This window comes from Scomber scombrus, chromosome 9, assembly GCF_963691925.1.
Source record: "Scomber scombrus chromosome 9, fScoSco1.1, whole genome shotgun sequence".
In the NCBI taxonomy this organism is placed as follows: domain Eukaryota; kingdom Metazoa; phylum Chordata; class Actinopteri; order Scombriformes; family Scombridae; genus Scomber; species Scomber scombrus.
In genome coordinates this window covers 848,653-868,652 of record NC_084978.1, presented here as the reverse complement: position 1 = coordinate 868,652, position 20,000 = coordinate 848,653, and the positions used below count along the sequence as shown (strand labels likewise).

Sequence of the window (20,000 nt, the reverse complement as noted above, 5' to 3'; positions counted from 1 at the left end):
GACACATTACACCTGAGACACGTTACACCTGTCATACATTACACCTGAGACACATTACACCTGAGACACGTTACACCTGAGACACGTTACACCTGAGACACGTTACACCTGTCATACATTACACCTGAGACACATTACACCTGAGACACGTTACACCTGAGACACGTTACACCTGTCATACATTACACCTGAGACACGTTACACCTGTCATACATTACACCTGAGACACGTTACACCTGAGACACGTTACACCTGTCATACATTACACCTGAGACACGTTACACCTGTCATACATTACACCTGAGACACGTTACACCTGTCATAAATCACACCTGAGACAAGTTACACCTGAGACACGTTACACCTGAGACACGTTACACCTGAGACACGTTACACCTGAGACACGTTACACCTGTCATACATTACACCTGAGTCACGTTACACCTGAGACACATTACACCTGAGACACGTTACACCTGTCATACATTACACCTGAGTCACGTTACACCTGAGACACATTACACCTGAGACACGTTACACCTGGCATACATTACACCTGAGACACGTTACACCTGAGACACGTTACACCTGAGACACGTTACACCTGAGACACATTACACCTGAGTCACGTTACACCTGAGACACGTTACACCTGTCATACATTACACCTGAGACACATTACACCTGAGAAACGTTACACCTGAGAAACGTTACACCTGAGACACGTTACACCTGTCATACATTACACCTGAGACACGTTACACCTGAGTCACGTTACACCTGAGACACGTTACACCTGAGAAACATTACACCTGAGACACGTTACACCTGTCATACATTACACCTGAGACACGTTACACCTGTCATAGTTATAAGTTTAAACCTGCAGCAGCTCTGAGAGGAAAGTGTGTAATTACTCCTCTCAAACAGCAGAGGGAGCTGTGATCATGATGCAATAACTGCTGCTCATCAACCTTTAAAATGCTTTTATTCATTTCTCTCCAACCTGCTTATTTACCCTAAATGCTCATTTAAGTTTAGAAAACATGGCTTCACTCTGCAGCAGTTATATTAATCTGTCCTGTGGTTTTTCTGAGTTTAATATAACGTGTGTGTGTGCAGGAGAAGCAGCGGCAGCAGGACCAGCAGCTGCAGAGACACCTGACCCGACCCCCCCCTCAGTACCAGGACCAGCCAGGACAGCCGGCCAATCAGAACCCTTTCCCACAGCAGCCAGTCAACCAGTTTACAGGTGAGTGTGTGGATCAATATCATTATAAACTGATCAATCACAGTATTTATAGATCAGTTTATAAAGTTATTAAAACATCTGACAGACAGGATCAACTTTAATAATATCTGTATGTTTAATTTATTTTATTTAACTTTAAACTGAATAATTTTCTTACTTTATTTGAATTAAAAACTGATTCTGAATCAGTTAATATTTATGTTTCCTGGTTCCTGTTAGTTTCCATCATTAAGAATCCTGTGTTTAAATAAAGTAAATATAACAGCAGACGTGATGTTTACAGCGTTGGTTCATCAGAATATTATAACAATCCGTCTCTGTGTGTCTCTGACTGTGTAAATATGTGTAAATGAAGCTCGCCGCTGATTTGAATAGAAAATGACGACGGCCGCTCGGCTCCGAACTGTTCAGTCTGTTAGTCTGAAATTAAACTTCAAAGTTTCTGCTGCTCATTAATAATAAAAGTTTATACATCAATACATCAGCAAGAACACCCTGATAGATTCACTGCAGGTTTATTCTTAATTTATATATGTTTTACTTTTATTGACTTCATCTGTTTAATTTACACTCATCATACTGATACTATACCGAAAAAGATTATATATACATATATGTTTTTGTGTGTGTATATATGAGAGAGCCGACTAACAACATAAAGAATTAAATACTGTGGACGAGTTTGAAAAGTTGAAGTTGAAGTTTTCTGATGTAAACATTAGTTCATCAGTCCGTGAAGAAGAAGCTCGATGATGAATTAAAACAATTATTTGTTTTTATTGTTTCTTCTCAGCTTCCTCTCAGCCAATGGGCAGTGTCGGTTCGATGGGAGGTCCCGCCTCCGGCTCCCAGCGCATGTTTCCCCAGAACCAAAGCATGCTGGGAATGGCGCTGGGTCAGGGGGGGGGGGCCGGCAGGCGTAGCCCCGCCCCCGACAGGAAGTCAGGGTGACCTCAGTCTGGCGTCCTGCGGCGGGGGAGGCGGGGGGGGCGTGGATGTACAGCAGGTGCTCTACAACAACATGAACCTTCACCCCTCCCACCAGACCCATGCACCCCCCCCCTCCCACCAGACCCACGCACCCCCTCCCTCCCACCAGGCCCACGCGCCCCCCCAGCCGGGCCTGCAGCGGCAGCCTCTGGGCGCCATGTCTGCCGCCTACAGGCAGAGCCTGCTGCAGCAGCATCTGAAGCAGCCGCCCAACGCCGCCTTGCTGAAGCAGCAACTCGCTGCCCGCATGCCGGGCGCCATGCAGAACAGTCTGGGGGGGAACCTGCCCGGGTCCATGCCGGGCGCCATGCAGGGGGGGGGTCAGAGCGCCGCCTGGCAGCAGCAACTGTCAAACCAGCCGCCCTCCGGTAACGCCTTCCCCACCAACGCCAACGCCTTCCACCTGCAGCAGGCGCGCCTCTCCAAAATGCAGACCGCAGGCTTCGGGGGCAACCCGGGGGGGCGGCCGATGGGTGGGATGACTCCCGGCCAGCAGCAGATGATGCAGACTAACATGGCCGCCGCCCAGCAGAGGGCGCCGCCCGCCCCTCAGAGCCTCGGCCAGCCGATGGCCAATCAGCAGCAGACTCAGCAGCAGCAGGCCAATCAGAGCCAGGCCGTGCTCCCCGACCTGGCGGCGTTCGGACAGCCGCCCGGCAACGGTCGCCAGGGACTGCAGTGTAACCAAGGTTACCAGGTGAGCAGGACAGCCAGTCAGCAGCAGCAGCAGGTGTCGTTCGGGTACAACGTTGCGGCGGGAAGTTTCGCCCCCGAGAGCGAGCTGGTCGACTCGCTGCTGAAAGGTCAAAGCCAGGAATGGATTGCCGACCTGGACGAGCTGCTCGCCTCACACCACTGACCTGCTGACCCCGGGTCACCTGACCTGACCTGCTGACCCCGAGTCACCTGATCTGACCTGCCGACCCCGGGTCACCTGACCTGACCTGCTGACCCCGGGTCACCTGACCCACTGAGCTGCACCTGCAGAAAGGAAACACAGCGCTCCCATCTGATTGGCTGACGTCACACATCCAGACAGGAAGTCGAGCGGCGTCTGTTTCCTGCTGAACTGATGATGATGATGATGATGATGATGATGTCACATCTTTAAACCAGCTGACTAAACGTTTCTGATAAAGACGTCTGCAGAAAATCTGTCGGCTGAGCGCTGGAGGTTAAAAATCAATAATCAGTCAAATCAATAAAATCAATAATCAATAAAATCGATCGCCGGTTATAAACTGAAACAGTTCAGACGAGCTCGAGTGTTTAACTTCAGTCATAAGTTAGTTTAAAGTAAATCACTTCTGGTAGAACTCAGCTTCTGATTGGTCTGATTAACTGATCAATCAGCTGATCAGAAGTTAAACTAGTCTCACACTTTGCAGTGTTTCAAGTTTTATGTTTATTAATCAATCAATCAATGAATTTATCATTTAATCAGTTAATCAATCAGTTTGTCTGTAAACTCTACAAAGACTCTGATGAGATTCTGACTACAAAACAAACTCAATGAATCAAAAATGAATTTAAAAAAGTTCATTAACCAGTTATTTTTTACAGTGTTCAGTTTGTTCAACATGTTTAACTCTTCTGCCTCCTTCCAAAAATATCAGCGTTAAAGGATTGATATAAAAATATTATAAATTAATATTATTTGCTTTAACAAACATCAGTCCTGATAATAAATATCAAATATTCATTTTCAGGATTTTAACCCTTTAAATGTTTGTTTACATTTAACGCCTGTTCTTTAAAATGATAAAAACCACAAAGACTGAATTATTTTCTATAACCTGAATGCAAAGTTAATTATATTGTTGGGATTATAAATCAATGATTAACAACAACATTGATTCTGATGCTTTATTATTTTTGTGCAGTGTCAGATTAAAAAAAAAAAATCCCCATTGAAACCCATTATATAATTATACATTATATAACTACGTTTGTGATGATTAAAATAAAAAATATATATTAAAAAGAATAAACGCAGCCCAAGAAAATAACAACTGAAAAGCCAAAAATGTCCTTAAGGAGGCAAAAAGGGTTAAAAGTAAAAGTTTCATTGATATTTAAATGAAGTAAAATCATCATTTAGTTTTTAATTGTTTCTGAGCTCGTCTGTTTCTGATTCATCAGGAAATTAACTTCTGATCATTAAACAGCTGATTCAGAGTCTCAGATGTTATTTAGAGATTTCCATAAACCGATGGAGGAATTAATAATAATAATAATAATTAGATTCAGTTACAGTCCAATAATTCATAATAATTAATAGTTTAATGTGTGAAAAGCTCGTCAGACTGAAAACTCTCCCGGAGCTTTCACCTTCATCCTGTGGTCTTCCTCAGCAGGTTCAGCATCTGTTCTAACTGAGCCGACTACTGAACCTCCGAGCTCACTAATGAACCACTGTAACACCCCCCCCCCCCCCCTCCCAACCCCCCCTCCAGAACAGCAGCGATGCATTGAGTCATTTTAAAGGACCAAACCTGCGATTTAAACCTTTAATCTGAAATCAAACACTTTTATAGCAGCGGGGAACCATTTTCTGAAGCTTCCTGTTTTATTATTTTTTAATTTCTGACTAAATTTGAGTCTAAAAATCGAACTAAGATCTGATCCGTCGCCTCATGTTGTGTTTGTGTGTCACAGTTATCACAGGTATATTTTCATACTGTAGGTAAATACATGGAAACACGCTGCTGCTGCTGCTGCTGCTGCTGCTGCTGCTGGGGAGGAGACGACAGGATGTTTATATATTTAAATATCTCAGCACACAACATTTAAATGAGTCTCAGTCATAGAAAGTGATCACAGTCAGTCTGCTGCACATTAAAACAAGATTTGGCTTCTTGCACATTAAAAAAAACAACTTTAAACGTCTTTATATTAATTTAAATAAAGATTTTCTGCAGGTGAAAATCATCAAACGAGTTATTTGCTTTTTCAACCTGCAGAAGTTTAAAGTTTTATTTTTTTTAGCTCATCTGACTGAATTTAAACATCGACTCAGTTTTTAGTTTATCTGGAGCTTTTATTTTGGTAACTAAAAGGTGACGCTCTGATTGGTCGTTCGGATCTGTCACGAGTCAGCTGACAAAAACTTTAAATTTCATCAAAGGAAGAAAAATATCACACACACTGTAACACACACACACACTGTAACACACACACACACGCAGACAGTAACAGACACTAACACACACACACACACACACTGTAACACATAGCAGCTTTGTGTGTGTGTTCCAGTGTGTGTGTGTCTGTTTGACCAATCAGTGTCCGTCGTCTCGTCTCGATTGTCGCCATGGTTACAGACTTCCTGTAAACACACAAACAGCTTTCTGAATGTAGCGCCTGTGTGTGTGTGTGTTACAGTGTGTGTGTGTTCACTGAGCTGTGTCAGAGCAGCAGCAGCTCGTCTAAAACATGAGACGATTATAATGAAGAAAAAGTTTTAAAACGTTTAAAATCATAAAAAACTGAAGCGTTAAAATCTCTCCGTGTCACATGACCTCCGCCTCCACCAATCAGACGCTGCAGAGTTTAAACAAACATTAATCACATAAACTAAAAGCTGTTTTTAAAGACGACATCATCGTACCAACCCCTCTGTTCTGCTGAACTGTGAGCCGCTCGCTCTCTCTATCTACTGTACTGTTTGACCTGTTTGTGTTTCATTTGTAATATTATTAATTATTATTATTATTATTATTATTATTGATATTAATTATTGATGAGCGGTCGATGCTTCGGGGCTGTTTGATGTGTTTTCTGTCTGCCGGGTGTTCTGCTCTCACTGATGTAAATGTCTATAAATATATTTTTTGTATGTAAGCCTTTCCTAACGAACGGAGAAGATAGAAGTTATTTTTATATATTGCAGCCGAGTTTTTGTAAGTATTTTATACTTTTGATATTCTCTGTAAAACAAGAGTATTATGTAAATATAGTTCTTTAGAAACTACTGCGGCCCTCTGTCTGTTATTACTGGGGGGGGGGGCGGGGGTCTGTGTGTTATTACTGTGTGTGAGAGAGAGATTGTGTGTGTGAGATTGTGTGTGTGTGTTACTGTGTGAGAGAGGGACAGTGTGTGTGTCTGTGTGTGTTTTTCTATCCTGGTGGGGACCCTAACCTGACAGATCACTAACCTCGTGGGGACCCTAACCTGACAGATCACCAACCTCGTGGGGACCCTAACCTGACAGATCACCAACCTCGTGGGGACCCTAACCTGACAGATCACTAACCTCGTGGGGATCCTAACCTGACAGATCAGTAACCTTGTGGGGACCCTAACCTGACAGATCACTAACCTCGTGGGGACCCTAATCTGACAGATCACTACCTTGTTGGGGACCCTAACCTGACAGATCACTAACCTTGTGGGGACCCTAACCAGACAGATCACCAACCTCGTGGGGACCCTAACCTGACAGATCACTACCTTGTTGGGGACCCTAACCTGACAGATCACTAACCTTGTGGGGACCCTAACCAGACAGATCACCAACCTCGTGGGGACCCTAACCTGACAGATCACCAACCTCGTGGGGACCCTAACCTGACAGATCACCAACCTCGTGGGGATCCTAACCTGACAGATCAGTAACCTCGTGGGGACCCTAACCTGACAGATCAGTAACCTCGTGGGGACCCTAACCTGACAGATCAGTAACCTCGTGGGGACCCTAACCTGACAGATCAGTAACCTCGTGGGGACCCTAACCTGACAGATCACCAACCTCGTGGGGACCCTAACCTGACAGATCACCAACCTCGTGGGGACCCTAACCTGACAGATCACCAACCTCGTGGGGACCCTAACCTGACAGATCACCAACCTCGTGGGGACCCTAACCTGACAGATCACTAACCTCGTGGGGACCCTAATCTGACAGATCACTACCTTGTTGGGGACCCTAACCTGACAGATCACTACCTTGTTGGGGACCCTAACCTGACAGATCACTAACCTTGTGGGGACCCTAACCTGACAGATCACTAACCTTGTGGGGACCCTAACCAGACAGATCACCAACCTCGTGGGGACCCTAACCTGACAGATCACTAACCTCGTGGGGACCCTAACCAGACAGATCACTACCTTGTGGGGACCCTAACCAGACAGATCACTAACCTTGTGGGGACCCTAACCAGACAGATCACTACCTTGTGGGGACCCTAACCTGACAGATCACTACCTTGTTGGGGACCCTAACCTGACAGATCACTAACCTTGTGGGGACCCTAACCTGACAGATCACTAACCTTGTGGGGACCCTAACCTGACAGATCACTAACCTTGTGGGGACCCTAACCTGACATCACTAACCTTGTGGGGACCGAGCATTGGAATCAATAGCAAACAGCCTCCTGATATTCCTGCTGCAGGTTTTCCTGATTCTGTGTGAACCCCAGAGGTCACACACGGTACTGCAGTGTAGGGACCCTTTCCTGATTAAGTGTGTGTATTAGCATATTAGCTTAGCATATAGCCCCCTGGCATTCTGGATTATTAGATGCAGTGTGAGAGGTTTTGATGTTTCAAGTCACAGTCAGGGGTCCCCACAGGGTAGTAAAACAGGTATGTGTGTCACTGTGTGTGCGTCACTGTGAGAGAGAGAGAGAGAGAATGTGTGTGTGTGTTACTGTGTGTCTCTGTGTGTGTGTGTGTGTGTGTGTGTGTGTTACCGTGTGTGTCACCGTCTGTGTGAGCGAGAGAGAGTGTGTGTGTGTTACTGTGTGTGTGTGTGTCACTGTGTGTGAGCGAGAGTGTGTGTGTGTGTGTGATCTTTGAGGAAACAAACATTTCTCATAATTTTGAACATTTGATAAATCAAAAGTATTATTAGATTAATTCATAATCAAGATAATTATTAGTTATTATTCCTGATATTCATAAAGTCTCTGTTCTGCAGTTTACATTAAATTAAATGTTCCACTAATTTGAAATATTTTCCATTATGATGAAATATATCATAGTTTAATGTTCTTTACATTCTCAATAACACAAAGGCCTATTTCATCATAATGGAAACTATATTCCAATAAGTGACGTACTCAGTGATGAGGGGAATTACTGTGATGTCATCGACTGGAAAACAACACAAAAAGTACACAAACAGGAAGGCACGTTTATTTATTTAACCCTTTACATAATGTTCATATTCTGACTCATTAGTCTTTACACCAATCACCATTCATTAATTCACCATCAGTCATTAATACATGTTTCATTAATTCTTCAATCACTATTTTATGATCCAGAAACAGGTCAAATTTCTACATTTGCATAAATATAAAAACATGCATCAGTTATACAAACATTAAAAAATAAAAAGATGGAGGGAGGAACCTAAAGACACAAAGCAGGTGACAATGGAAACACACCTGCTGAAACAATAGAAATATTTCCACTGAGTGACGTTTGTTTAAATCTCAGCTCAGTTTGTTTGGTTCTTTATCATTTCAGAAATCTGATTCCCTTAAGGGACAATAAAAACAACACTCATTCATTCACACTCACTCACACACACACACACTCATTCACTCTCTCACACACACACACCTACACACACACTCATTCACTCACTCTCACACACACACTCACTCACACACACAGAGACACACTCATTCACTCACACACACTCACACAAACACACACACTCACTCACACAGACTCACACACAAACTGACTCACACACACTCACCCCCCCCCCCCGGCCCCGCCCCCCCTGCAGGTGTGTGTGTTACCTGTTGTGTTGTTTCCTCATCTCTGTCAGTCTTTCTCTCACTCACTCACTCACTCACTCACTCACTCACTCATTCACTCACACACTCTCACACTCTCACCCCCCCCCCCCCTTGGCCCCGCCCCCCCCTTCAGCTGTTGTTTCCTCCTCTCCGTCAGTCAGTCTCAGTCTCTCTCTCTGCAGTCATGATGTTGGACGAGTCGGTCGGACTCGCCGCCGTCACTGTGCTCGGCGTCCTGGAGCAAGGTGAGCCGCTGAGCATGCTGGGAAATATATTCATCATATACATTTAATTTAATTTATTTATTTTATTAGTTTTCAGAAAAGAATCTGAAGTGTTTTTATGTTTTAATTTCCTGATTCAATAGGATTTAAAAAAAACTGTCCTGATAAATAAATAGATGATAAATATATTTACTTATCAGGACAGTTTTTTTAATCCTATTTATTTATATTTTTACTTATTTTAGTTTTTAATCTTCTTTAAATAAACTTGTTAAACTTCAGCCTCACGTTAGTTTCATTTCTATTATTATCACTGAGTTAAATTTGCATCTACAAACAGGTTTATGAGCTTCGCTCTGCAGCTGCATGAATGAAAAACTCGTCTGAGCTGTTTTTATTTTCATCATTTAAAGATGAATTATTAAATTAATCACCAACTAATCTGATAATCCATTAATTAATCTCAGTTATTTAACCCTTAAACAGACAACGTGCACCAAGAGATAAATACATATAAACGTTTTAACGTATAAATGTTTTATACTTTAATAGGAGCAACTCATAAAAATGCAAAATATACAAAATATATTTAAGATTATTGGTTGAAATGTTTACTTAGGTGCAAAATGAGATTTAACTAGTAACATCAAAGTCTATAATGTAAGATAATTATTTGATTACTTAACTTTAAAACCCTTTAAAGTAAGAGACTGAGAACAGAAGTAGTTGAACAGCCGACTGGGATCTTTATTGAAGATAAACACAGCAAACATCAGCTCCAGCCTCAGCCCCTCTCCAGGCTCTTTATACCGCTGGTTCGGCACGTAGGTGTTCTTTGGTATTCTGTGTGTGCCGGGTCGAGCCGACCTGGTGAGTCCAGCTAAGATATGGTTTCCTGGAAGCCTAACTCTTAAGCCTCCTTCTCTCTTTCTTTCCTCCTCCTACCTTCCTCCCTTCCTTCTTTCCTCCTTCTTTCTTTCTTTCCTCCCCCCTACCTTCCTCCCTTCCTTCTTACCTGTCCTTCTTTCCTTCCTTCCTCCCCTTTTCCTTTCTCCCTGCCTCCTTCCTTCTTTCTTCCCTCCCTCCTCCCTTCCTTCCTTCTTTTCCTTCCTCCCTCCCTCCTTTCCTTCCTTCCTCCCTTCCTTCTTTCCTCCTTCTTTCTTTCTTTCTTTCCTCCCCCCTACCTTCCTCCCTTCCTTCTTTCCTGTCCTTCTTTCCTTCCTTCCTCCCCTTTTCCTTTCTCCCTGCCTCCTTCCTTCTTTCTTCCCTCCCTCCTCCCTTCCTTCCTTCTTTTCCTTCCTCCCTTCCTTATTTCCTTTCCTTCCTCCCTCCCCCCCTCCTTTCCTTCCTTCTTCCTCCCTTCCTTCCTTGACTCGAGGACAACTCCTGGTCCTGGTGCAGCTGCAGGAGTTGACTGGTTTGAACCCAGAGTTCCCAGAGACAGAACCAGAGTCTGTTATTTGATGCTTCACATGCACAGAATTTAATTTTGCTGCATTGTATGACGACTGCAAACATTAGTAGTATTTAATAATATCAGTAGTGATTTATTTCAGTCCTTATTAACTATTTTCATCACGGATGGTTAATATTTATAAAACTCTCCTTCTCTCCTGGTTCAGTGATTCTGGACACTGTGTATTCATGTGTGTTTAATATGTGTGTGTGTGTGTGTGTGTGTGTGTGTGTGTGTGTATTTCCAGCTTATTTTTCTCTCCAGGTGATTTATGCCAGGAGGAAGTACTCGGTGTCTCCGCCTGCAACAACAGGACCGCCGGAGTTTGAGAGAGTCTTTCGTGCCCAGTAAGTTTGTGTGTTTATGTGTGTGTTACTGTGTGTGTTACTGTGTGTGTTTGTGTGTGTTTGTGTGTGTGTGTGTGTGTGTGTGTGTGTGTGTGTGTGTGTGTGTGTGTGTGTGTGTGTGTGTGTGTGTGTGCGCGTGTGTGTGTGTTTCAGTCTAACTCACAGTTTGATCTCAGAGACAGTAAACTCTAAAACTGAAACTAGTGTTTTGGGTGAACTGGCCCTTTAAATGAAATGACAGACCCGATCTGACCAATCAGGCAACAGCTACTGAAACTGACTGTCTAATAATTACGAGATAAGGTTAGATAATATAATAATAAGATGAGATGATACGATACAATACGATACGATATGATACGATAATATACAATACAATAATATACAATACGATAATATACAATACCATAATATACGATACGATAATATACGATACGATAATATACAATTCGATAAGATGCAATACGATAATATACAATACGATAATATACAATACGATAAGATGCAATACGATAATATAAGATACAATAAGATACGATACGATACAATAAGATACGATAAGATACAATACGATAATATACAATACGATAAAATACGATACGATAAGATACGATACAATACGATAATAGACGATAAGATACGATACGATGCAAATCGATACGATAAGATACGATACAATGCGCTACGATACACTACGATAAGATACGATATAAAAAAGGAAATACAAATAGTAACAGTATGTTGAGAGGAATATTGGTGCAATGATAAAATACCTGTTACCATGTTCTGTTACTTTTGTGATATAATAAATAAACATGATGATTGTTTGTTATGTTCAGAGCGAACTGTTCGGAGTATTTCCCGATCTTCATCACCATCCTCTGGACGTCGGGAGTCTTCTTCAGTCCAGGTGACGTCAGGACTCAACAGACATGAAAGCAGATGATGATGATGATTTACAGACAGTGAATTAAATGTGTGTGTGTGTGTGTGTGTGTGTGTGTGTGTGTGTGTGTGTGTGTGTGTGTGTGTGTGTGTGTGTGTGTGTGTGTGTGTGTGTGCGTGCGTGCGTGCGTGTGTGTGTGTGTGTGTGTGTGTGTTGCAGGTCTGTCCTCACTCTGTGGTCTGATGTATTTATACGGACGTTTCCGATACTTTCGGGGATATTCGGCGTCTGCTCTGGAACGGTAGGAAGCTGCTCACTACTGAACCGACTGCATCATGTAGATTAACAACAACATTTAATTATAATACTGAAATATGAAGTAAGAGAGGAGGAGAGATTTCACTGGACATAACTTTAACACACACAACAGCTCACAATTAGACACAATGAGGTCATATAAAGTACACTGAGACAAGAAATGTTTTAATTTAGCTAATTTGAAATATGAAAGTATGACGGCACCACACATAGAGAGAGAGAGGTAGTACCAGTCAGTGAGTGTGTGTGTGTGTGTGTGTTTGTGTTTGTGAGACACACACACACACACACACACACACACACACACATTGCATGACCACAGGATGTAAAACACAAATACCACACAAAGCAACCACTCATACAGGTAAACACGTATGTCTCATTATGCTCAAAAACTGTAGCTGTTGTGACACACACACACACACACACACACACAGATACACACACACACACACACACACACAGATACAAACACAGATACACACACACACACACACACACACACAACATTGTCACAGCGGTGAATAATTTGCTGCGGTAGACTGACACAGTGGACTTACTGTCTTTTATCTGGTTAATATTTAGTTAACAGGAGATTTAACTGCAGCCGTATGAAGTGTACAACAGTGTATTAGAGCCATGTATGTTAATAAATACTGGCCTGGAGGATGGAGGGGAGGTAATATTTAGAGAAAAAACCCTGAATTTCTCAGATTAAAGTTGCAAATGTATGAGAAGAACCTCTAAAAAGTAGTTTTATGCTGCACCTCGTTCCTCTGCAGAGACGAGATGCTGCAGCAGATAAACTGATCTAACTCTTCAGTTGTTATTTAAAAGCTTATAAATACATTTATTATAATAACAGGAGGAGGCTCAACGTTTGTCACAACACAGAAATACAAGATTATTTAATATGTGATACAAATGTAGAATAATTATCTAAAGCAGGGGGGTCAAACATGAGGCCCGTGGGCCAGAACCGGCCCCCGAAGGGGTCCAATCAGGCCCACTTTCCTTCCTTCCTTCTTTCCCTCCTCCCTCCCTTCCTTCCTTCCTTCCTTCCTTCCCTCCTTCCCTCCTTCCCTCCTTCCTTCCTCTCTTCCTTCCATTTTTCCTTCCTTCCTTCCTTCCTTCCTTCATTCCTTTCATCTGTCCTTCCTTCCTTCCTTCTTTCCCTCCTTCCTTCCTTCCTTCCTTCCTTCCTTCCTTCCTTCCATCTGTCCTTCCTTCCTTCCATCTGTCCTTCCATCTGTCCTTCCTTCCTTCCTTCCTTCCCTCATTCCCTCCTTCCTTCCTTTCTTACTTCCTCTCTTCCTTCCATCTGTACTTCCTTCCTTCCTTCCTTCATTCCTTCCTTCCTTCCATATGTCCTTCCTTCCTTCCGTCCTTCCTTCCTTCCTTCCTTCCTTCCATCTGTCCTTCCTTCCTTCCTTCATTCCTTCCTTCCTTCCATCTGTCCTTCCTTCCATCTGTCCTTCCTTCCTTCCTTCCTTCCTTCCCTCTTTTTAATAATCCTTCACCTCTCCGTCTCTCCTCAGGTTGGATCCTCTGTATTTCAGCGCTCAGGTTCTTTGGGTTCTGATCGGGTTCTCCGCTGTCGGCGTCTTTCTGTCGTTCTGTCGGTTCTACCTGCAGACGGATCTGATGCAGCAGCTCGCCACCGCCGTCGACCCCTGACCTCTGACCTCTGACCCCTGGAGGGGAAACCATGGCAACCGACATACAACAAACACATCTGCTTTAATATAAATATCATTATTTAGATTATATGTCGTGAAAACAGAAATAAAAGTTAAACAGATGATAAATATTTATGATTAAACATCACAGTTTCTATTTAATGTTAAATTATTATTATTATTATTATTATTATTATTATTATTATTATTTATCCTCATAACTAAAGCAGCTGTTATTAAGGGTTTATAAGCAGTAATTAATGTTTAAGACATTAATAAGCAGCATAACATTTGATTTCTATGTAATTATTCAACAAGAGCTGCAGAAAAAAATCAATGTATTAATAATTATATGTATGAATGATGTATTAAATATAACTGCAGGCCTGATGAATTATTGAAAATGATAAATTATTATAAATTATTAAAGTTAACTGCAGAATATTTTCAGTTTTTTATCTGTTTAGTTTGTTTCCAGAATGATATTTAATTTATTTAATCTAATTATTTAAGAAAAGCTGCAGAAAAAATCAATTAATAAACATTTTATTAACATTTATTACTTCTGACTTTAATTATATTCATCAATGATGTTTTACATATAAGTGCAGTCTCCTTCATTAATGACCTAATGATTTATTAACAGTGATAAATAATTATTATATTATTATTAAGTTATTAAGTCTTTAAATGTGTTGTTCCATGTGTTGACCAGCAGAGGGCGCTGTGCTGCAGCTTTAACATCAAACTGCTGAAGGTGAAACATTTCTATTTAAATAAAACACAAAAGTTATTTTAACTCATTTAATGAAGAAGAAAAACATTTATTTATAACATTATAACTTATAAAAGCTGCTGTCAGCTGTTTTTATTCCTCTGAAGTGAAAATAAAGTTTGTTTCTGTTCATTTCTGTTTGTTTCCTCCTGATTATTGTTTTCTATTTTATGTTTAACTTTTTATTACAGTTTGAGCCACGAAATTAAATAATTAAACATATTAAACATTAAACATTTAAACTGCCATCACATATAATGATCTTATACTGATATTTCCTAATTTACATACTGTATATGATGTTTACACTGTAAAAATAATGGTTCTTAAATGGTTCTATAATGGTTCTTAAATGGTTCTTAAATGGTTCTACGAAGAACCAACAGCAGCTGAAGAACCTCTTTATTTGGAGGAAGGTTCTTTGCAAACTTTATGTGGTTCTTTAACCTTCATGTCGTCCTCCCGGGTCAAATTGACCTCGTCTGTTTTGACTGTTCCTTCTTTCCTCCCTTCCTTCTTTCCTTCTTCCATCCCTCCTTCTCTCTTGCTTTCCTTCCTCTCTCTTTCCTCCCTTCCTTCTTTCCTTCCTCCATCCCCCTTTCTTCCATCCTTCTATCATTCCTTTCCTTCCTCCCTCCCTCCTTCTCTCTTTCTTTCCTCCCCCTACCTTCCTCCCTTCCTTCTTTCCTCTGTCCTTCTTTCCTTCCTTCCTCCCTTCCTCTTTTCCTTTATCCCTCCCTCCCTCCTTCCTTCTTTCCTCCCTCCCTCCTACCTTACTGTTTTCCTTTGTCCTTCCTTCCTTCCTTTCCTTCTTCACTTCCTTCTTTCCTTTCCTCCCTTCCTTCCTCTCTCCTTTCCTTCCTTCTTCCTCCCTTCCATCCTTCCTTCTTCCTCCCTTCCTTCCTTGTTTCCTTCCTTCTTCGTCCCTTCCTTCCTCCTTTCCTTCCTTCTTCTTCCCTTCCATCCTTCCTTCTTCCTCCCTTCCTTCCTTGACTCGAGGACAACAGGAGGGTTAAAGTACTAAAGGTTCTTTATTTTAAGTTATTTGGTGGCAGGTTAAAGCATTAAATTAGAGTTGAAAACATATTTTATTTTAATCTACAGATTATTTTCTGATATAAACATCTTGACATCTTGACTCCGTTACTCTGTCAGGCAAACAGTCCAGATAACAACATATGAAATGTTTTATAATAGAAGTTTAATTACTAATAAATGTAGCAAATTCTTACATTTGACATTTTGCTTAAAACCTTTAGTTTCAGCTGTGTATCAGGTTGTTGCTGTCTCGTCCAGCTGTTAACTGTTCAGATCTGGGCGTCTGAACTATAGACCGTATATAAGGTCCGAACCGTAGACCGTATATAAGGTCCGAACCGTAGACCGTATATAAGGGTCCGAACCGCAGACCGTATATGAGGTCAGAACTATAGACCGTATATAAGGTCCGAACCGTAGACCGTATATAAGGTCCGAACCGTAGACCGTATATAAGGTCCGAACCGTAGACCGTATATAAGGTCCGAAACGCAGACCGTATATAAGGGTCCGAACCGCAGACCGTATATGAGGTCAGAACTATAGACCGTATATAAGGTCCGAACCGTAGACCGTATATAAGGTCCGAACCGTAGACCGTATATAAGGTCCGAAACGCAGACCGTATATAAGGGTCCGAACCGCAGACCGTATATGAGGTCAGAACTATAGACCGTATATAAGGTCCGAAACGCAGACCGTATATAAGGTCCGAACCGTAGACCGTATATAAGGTCCGAACCGTAGACCGTATATAAGGTCCGAACCGTAGACCGTATATAAGGGTCCGAACCGCAGACCGTATATGAGGTCAGAACTATAGACCGTATATAAGGTCCGAACCGTAGACCGTATATAAGGTCCGAACCGTAGACCGTATATAAGGTCCGAAACGCAGACCGTATATAAGGGTCCGAACCGCAGACCGTATATGAGGTCAGAACTATAGACCGTATATAAGGTCCGAAACGCAGACCGTATATAAGGTCCGAACCATAGACCGTATATAAGGTCAGAACCGTAGACCGTATATAAGGGTCCGAACCGCAGACCGTATATAAGGTCCGAACCGTAGACCGTATATAAGGTCCGAAACGTAGACCGTACGTAAGGTCCGAACCGCAGACCGTATATGAGGTCAGAACCGTAGACTGTACGTAAGGTCCGAACCATAGAGACAGACTCTCAGTGATGATCAGCTGCTTGAAGACTCACAGCTGATCTGGGTCATGTGACATGATGAAGATCTGTTCGCCTGAAGCCAAAACACATTAAATTAAACTTTTATGACTTTTTCTCCTGAAGGTTTTTCTCTAATTCATATTTATTAATAACTAAGAACAAACTGTTTGCATCAAGCAGAGAATGAAACATTATTAAAGGCTGGAAGCTTAAAAACACTTAAATACGTTAATAAATAAACAATATTATCTAAGAATGTTGCCTATACATTATATTTATAGTTTTAAAAGCAGCATCAGGTTTGTTAAAATGTACATTTAGTATTTTTGTTGGTTTAATAGGAGATAAATTCAGACTGAACTCAGCGGCTCCGCAGCAAGACATCATGGATGTCCGAGTTACGCCCAAGGAAAGGAGTAATGAGGGAAGGAGGAAGGAAGGAAGGAAGGAAGGAAGGAAGGAAGGATGGAAGGAAGTGAAAGAAGGAATATTTAGAACAATTGTATTCCATTACCTTTATTTAATATAAAGTTATAATCTAAGATCATGCCAAACTAGTTGATATGGTGTTTTATTGAATATTTACTGTTTTTAAGCAAGTTGAATTATTTGGTACAAAGTTTTTATGGTTACACCACTTAGACATTTTTGCCATAATCCTCTAATATATTCTCTCTAAATGGATTAAAAGCAGAAATTTGATGCTGGGTCCACAAAAAAAGAATGTGTGAAGTTATTCATACGTTTATTTTCATATTTTAACCCTTTAAATTTAAACTAAACCACACGATCACTAACAAACATCATTGATCCATCATAGATCATTGGTCTGCAGGATCTGCTGTGTGCTGATGTGATCAAACATCTGCACACAGGAATGCACCAATAACGCTCTTCATCACGTTATTATCATGTTATCATCATCATCATCATCATCATCATCATCATCATCATCATCATGTTGTTCACAGTAAACAGAGATCAGCTGACTGCATGAACACACTGAACAGAGGAAGACTTTAATGATCTCTCTGCTGCACAATGAACTGACCCACTATTTATAGACACACACACACACACACACACACACACACACACACACACACACACACACACACACACACACACACACACACACACACACACAGGGATTGTGTGGAATGTGTATTTGTGTGTATTTTTAGATGAACAGCAGTTGTTAACTTTCCATCCACCAGCAGCTGCTTTGCTTTCTGTCACCGTCCAATCACAGCGTCCAGACCTGGTATGACATCATCCCAACAGGCCCCGCCCCCATAAAATACATGAACACCCAGCTTTGTTTGTCATCATATTTATCTACCTCTCTATCACAGGGGAGTCATTGAGAGGGTTTATTTATATTAGTTGAGAGAGAGAGAGAGACAGAGAGAAAGAGAGAGAGAGAGAGAGAGAGAGAGAGAGACAGAGAGAGAGAGACAGAGAGAGAGAGAGAGAGAGAGAGAGAGACAGAGAGAGAGAGACAGAGAGAGAGAGAGAGAGAGAGAGAGAGACAGAGAGAGAGAGACAGAGAGACAGAGAGAGAGAGAGAGAGAGAGAGGGGGAGAGAGACAGAGAGAGAGAGAGTGAGACAGAGAGAGAGAGAGACAGAGAGAGAGACAGAGAGAGAGAGAGATAGAGAGAGACAGAGAGAGGGGGAGAGAGACAGAGAGAGAGCACTAATTGAAGTGACTCATCTTCTGCACACCTGATCCAATTAAGAACCAGATTCTGATCCACAGAAACTAATCTGTGTGTGTGTGTGTGTGTGTGTGTGTGTGTGTGTGTGTGTGTGTGTGTGTGTGTGTGTGTGTGTGTGTGTTGTGTGTGTAAACCAGGTGTGTTTTAATTGGATCACGTTTGCAATGAGAAAGATTAAACAGACAGTTTCAGAGAAGAGGAGACAGACTGCTGCTGCTGTTGAATGTCCAGGTGTTGCTGAGGATTCTGGGTAATGTAGTCTAATCCATTATAACAGTAATGGAGAGTAAGTAGTTAAATATAACGTCATATCATTTAATTATAAAATAAATATAAGTGTAATCTGTTCCAGTTACTGATGGACATGTTGATGATTATAAAGGAGGTTACATCTGAAGTCAGACCTTTAAGATTTTACTCATGTTTTTAATATTTATAGTAAATATTTAGTAAATAAATCATGACGTGGGTTTATTTGGAGCACACATGGGATTAAATGGCGACACAGTACTGATTAAGCTCCTTGCCAGACTTTTTGTTGTTGTCTTTCCTTCTTTCCATCCTTCCTTCTCTTCCTTCCTTCCTTCCTTCCTTCTCTTCCTTCTTTCCATCCTTCCTTCCTTCCTTCTTTCCTTCCTTCCTTCCTTCCTTCCTTCCTTCCTTCCTTCCTTCCTTCCTTCCTTCCTTCCTTCCATCTCTTTAATAATCCGTCCCACATCGGATCAGATTGAGCTGTTTGTGGCCCTTAAACTAAAATGAATTTAACCCTCCTGCTCTGCAGAGTAACACATCTGTGCTCAACGAAGGTTAAAAACACAACAAACTGCTTCATTACTGCCATATTTGTGTCGGTATTTGTGTTGAACTGTTTCTACTGAGGCAGAGCAGCAGCAGAGCAACAGAGTAGCAGCAGCAGAGCAGCAGAGTAGTAGAGTAGCAGAGCAGCAGAGTAGCAGAGCAGCAGAGTAGCAGAGTAGCAGAGCAGCAGAGCGGCAGAGTAGCAGAGCAGCAGAGTAGCAGAGTAGTAGCAGAGCAGCAGAGTAGCAGAGTGGCAGAGCGGCAGAGCAGCAGAGCAGCAGAGTAGCAGAGTAGCAGCAGAGTAGCAGCAGCAGAGCAGCAGAGTAGCAGAGTAGTAGCAGAGCGGCAGAGCAACAGAGCAGCAGAGCAGCAGAGTAGCAGCAGCAGAGCGGCAGAGCGGCAGAGCAGCAGAGCAGCAGAGCAGCAGAGTAGCAGAGTAGTAGCAGAGCGGCAGAGCAGCAGAGCAGCAGAGCAGCAGAGTAGCAGCAGCAGAGCGGCAGAGCGGCAGAGCAGCAGAGCAGCAGAGCAGCAGAGTAGCAGAGTAGTAGCAGAGCGGCAGAGCAGCAGAGTAGCA

General features: G+C 42.0%; 2 protein-coding genes across 2 annotated transcripts in view; both read left to right on the top strand.

Moving 5' to 3' along the window:
- maml1 (mastermind-like transcriptional coactivator 1) overlaps positions 1-4,740 on the top strand; it is a gene marked incomplete in the record, with an annotated part of 16,471 nt that extends 11,731 nt beyond the window's left edge. The window contains 3 exon segments of the mRNA XM_062425723.1: positions 1,123-1,252; positions 2,046-2,166; positions 2,168-4,740. Of these exon segments, the coding sequence (XP_062281707.1) occupies positions 1,123-1,252; positions 2,046-2,166; positions 2,168-3,101 (1,185 nt within the window).
- A 4,451-nt stretch (positions 4,741-9,191) lies between these two features.
- ltc4s (leukotriene C4 synthase) lies at positions 9,192-13,985 on the top strand. The gene is made up of 5 exons (XM_062425753.1): positions 9,192-9,249; positions 10,932-11,031; positions 11,871-11,941; positions 12,137-12,218; positions 13,774-13,985. The coding sequence occupies exons 1-5, from the start codon at positions 9,192-9,194 to the stop codon at positions 13,910-13,912; spliced, it is 450 nt and encodes a 149-aa protein (XP_062281737.1). The 3' UTR covers positions 13,913-13,985.
- The last annotated feature ends 6,015 nt before the right edge of the window (positions 13,986-20,000 follow it).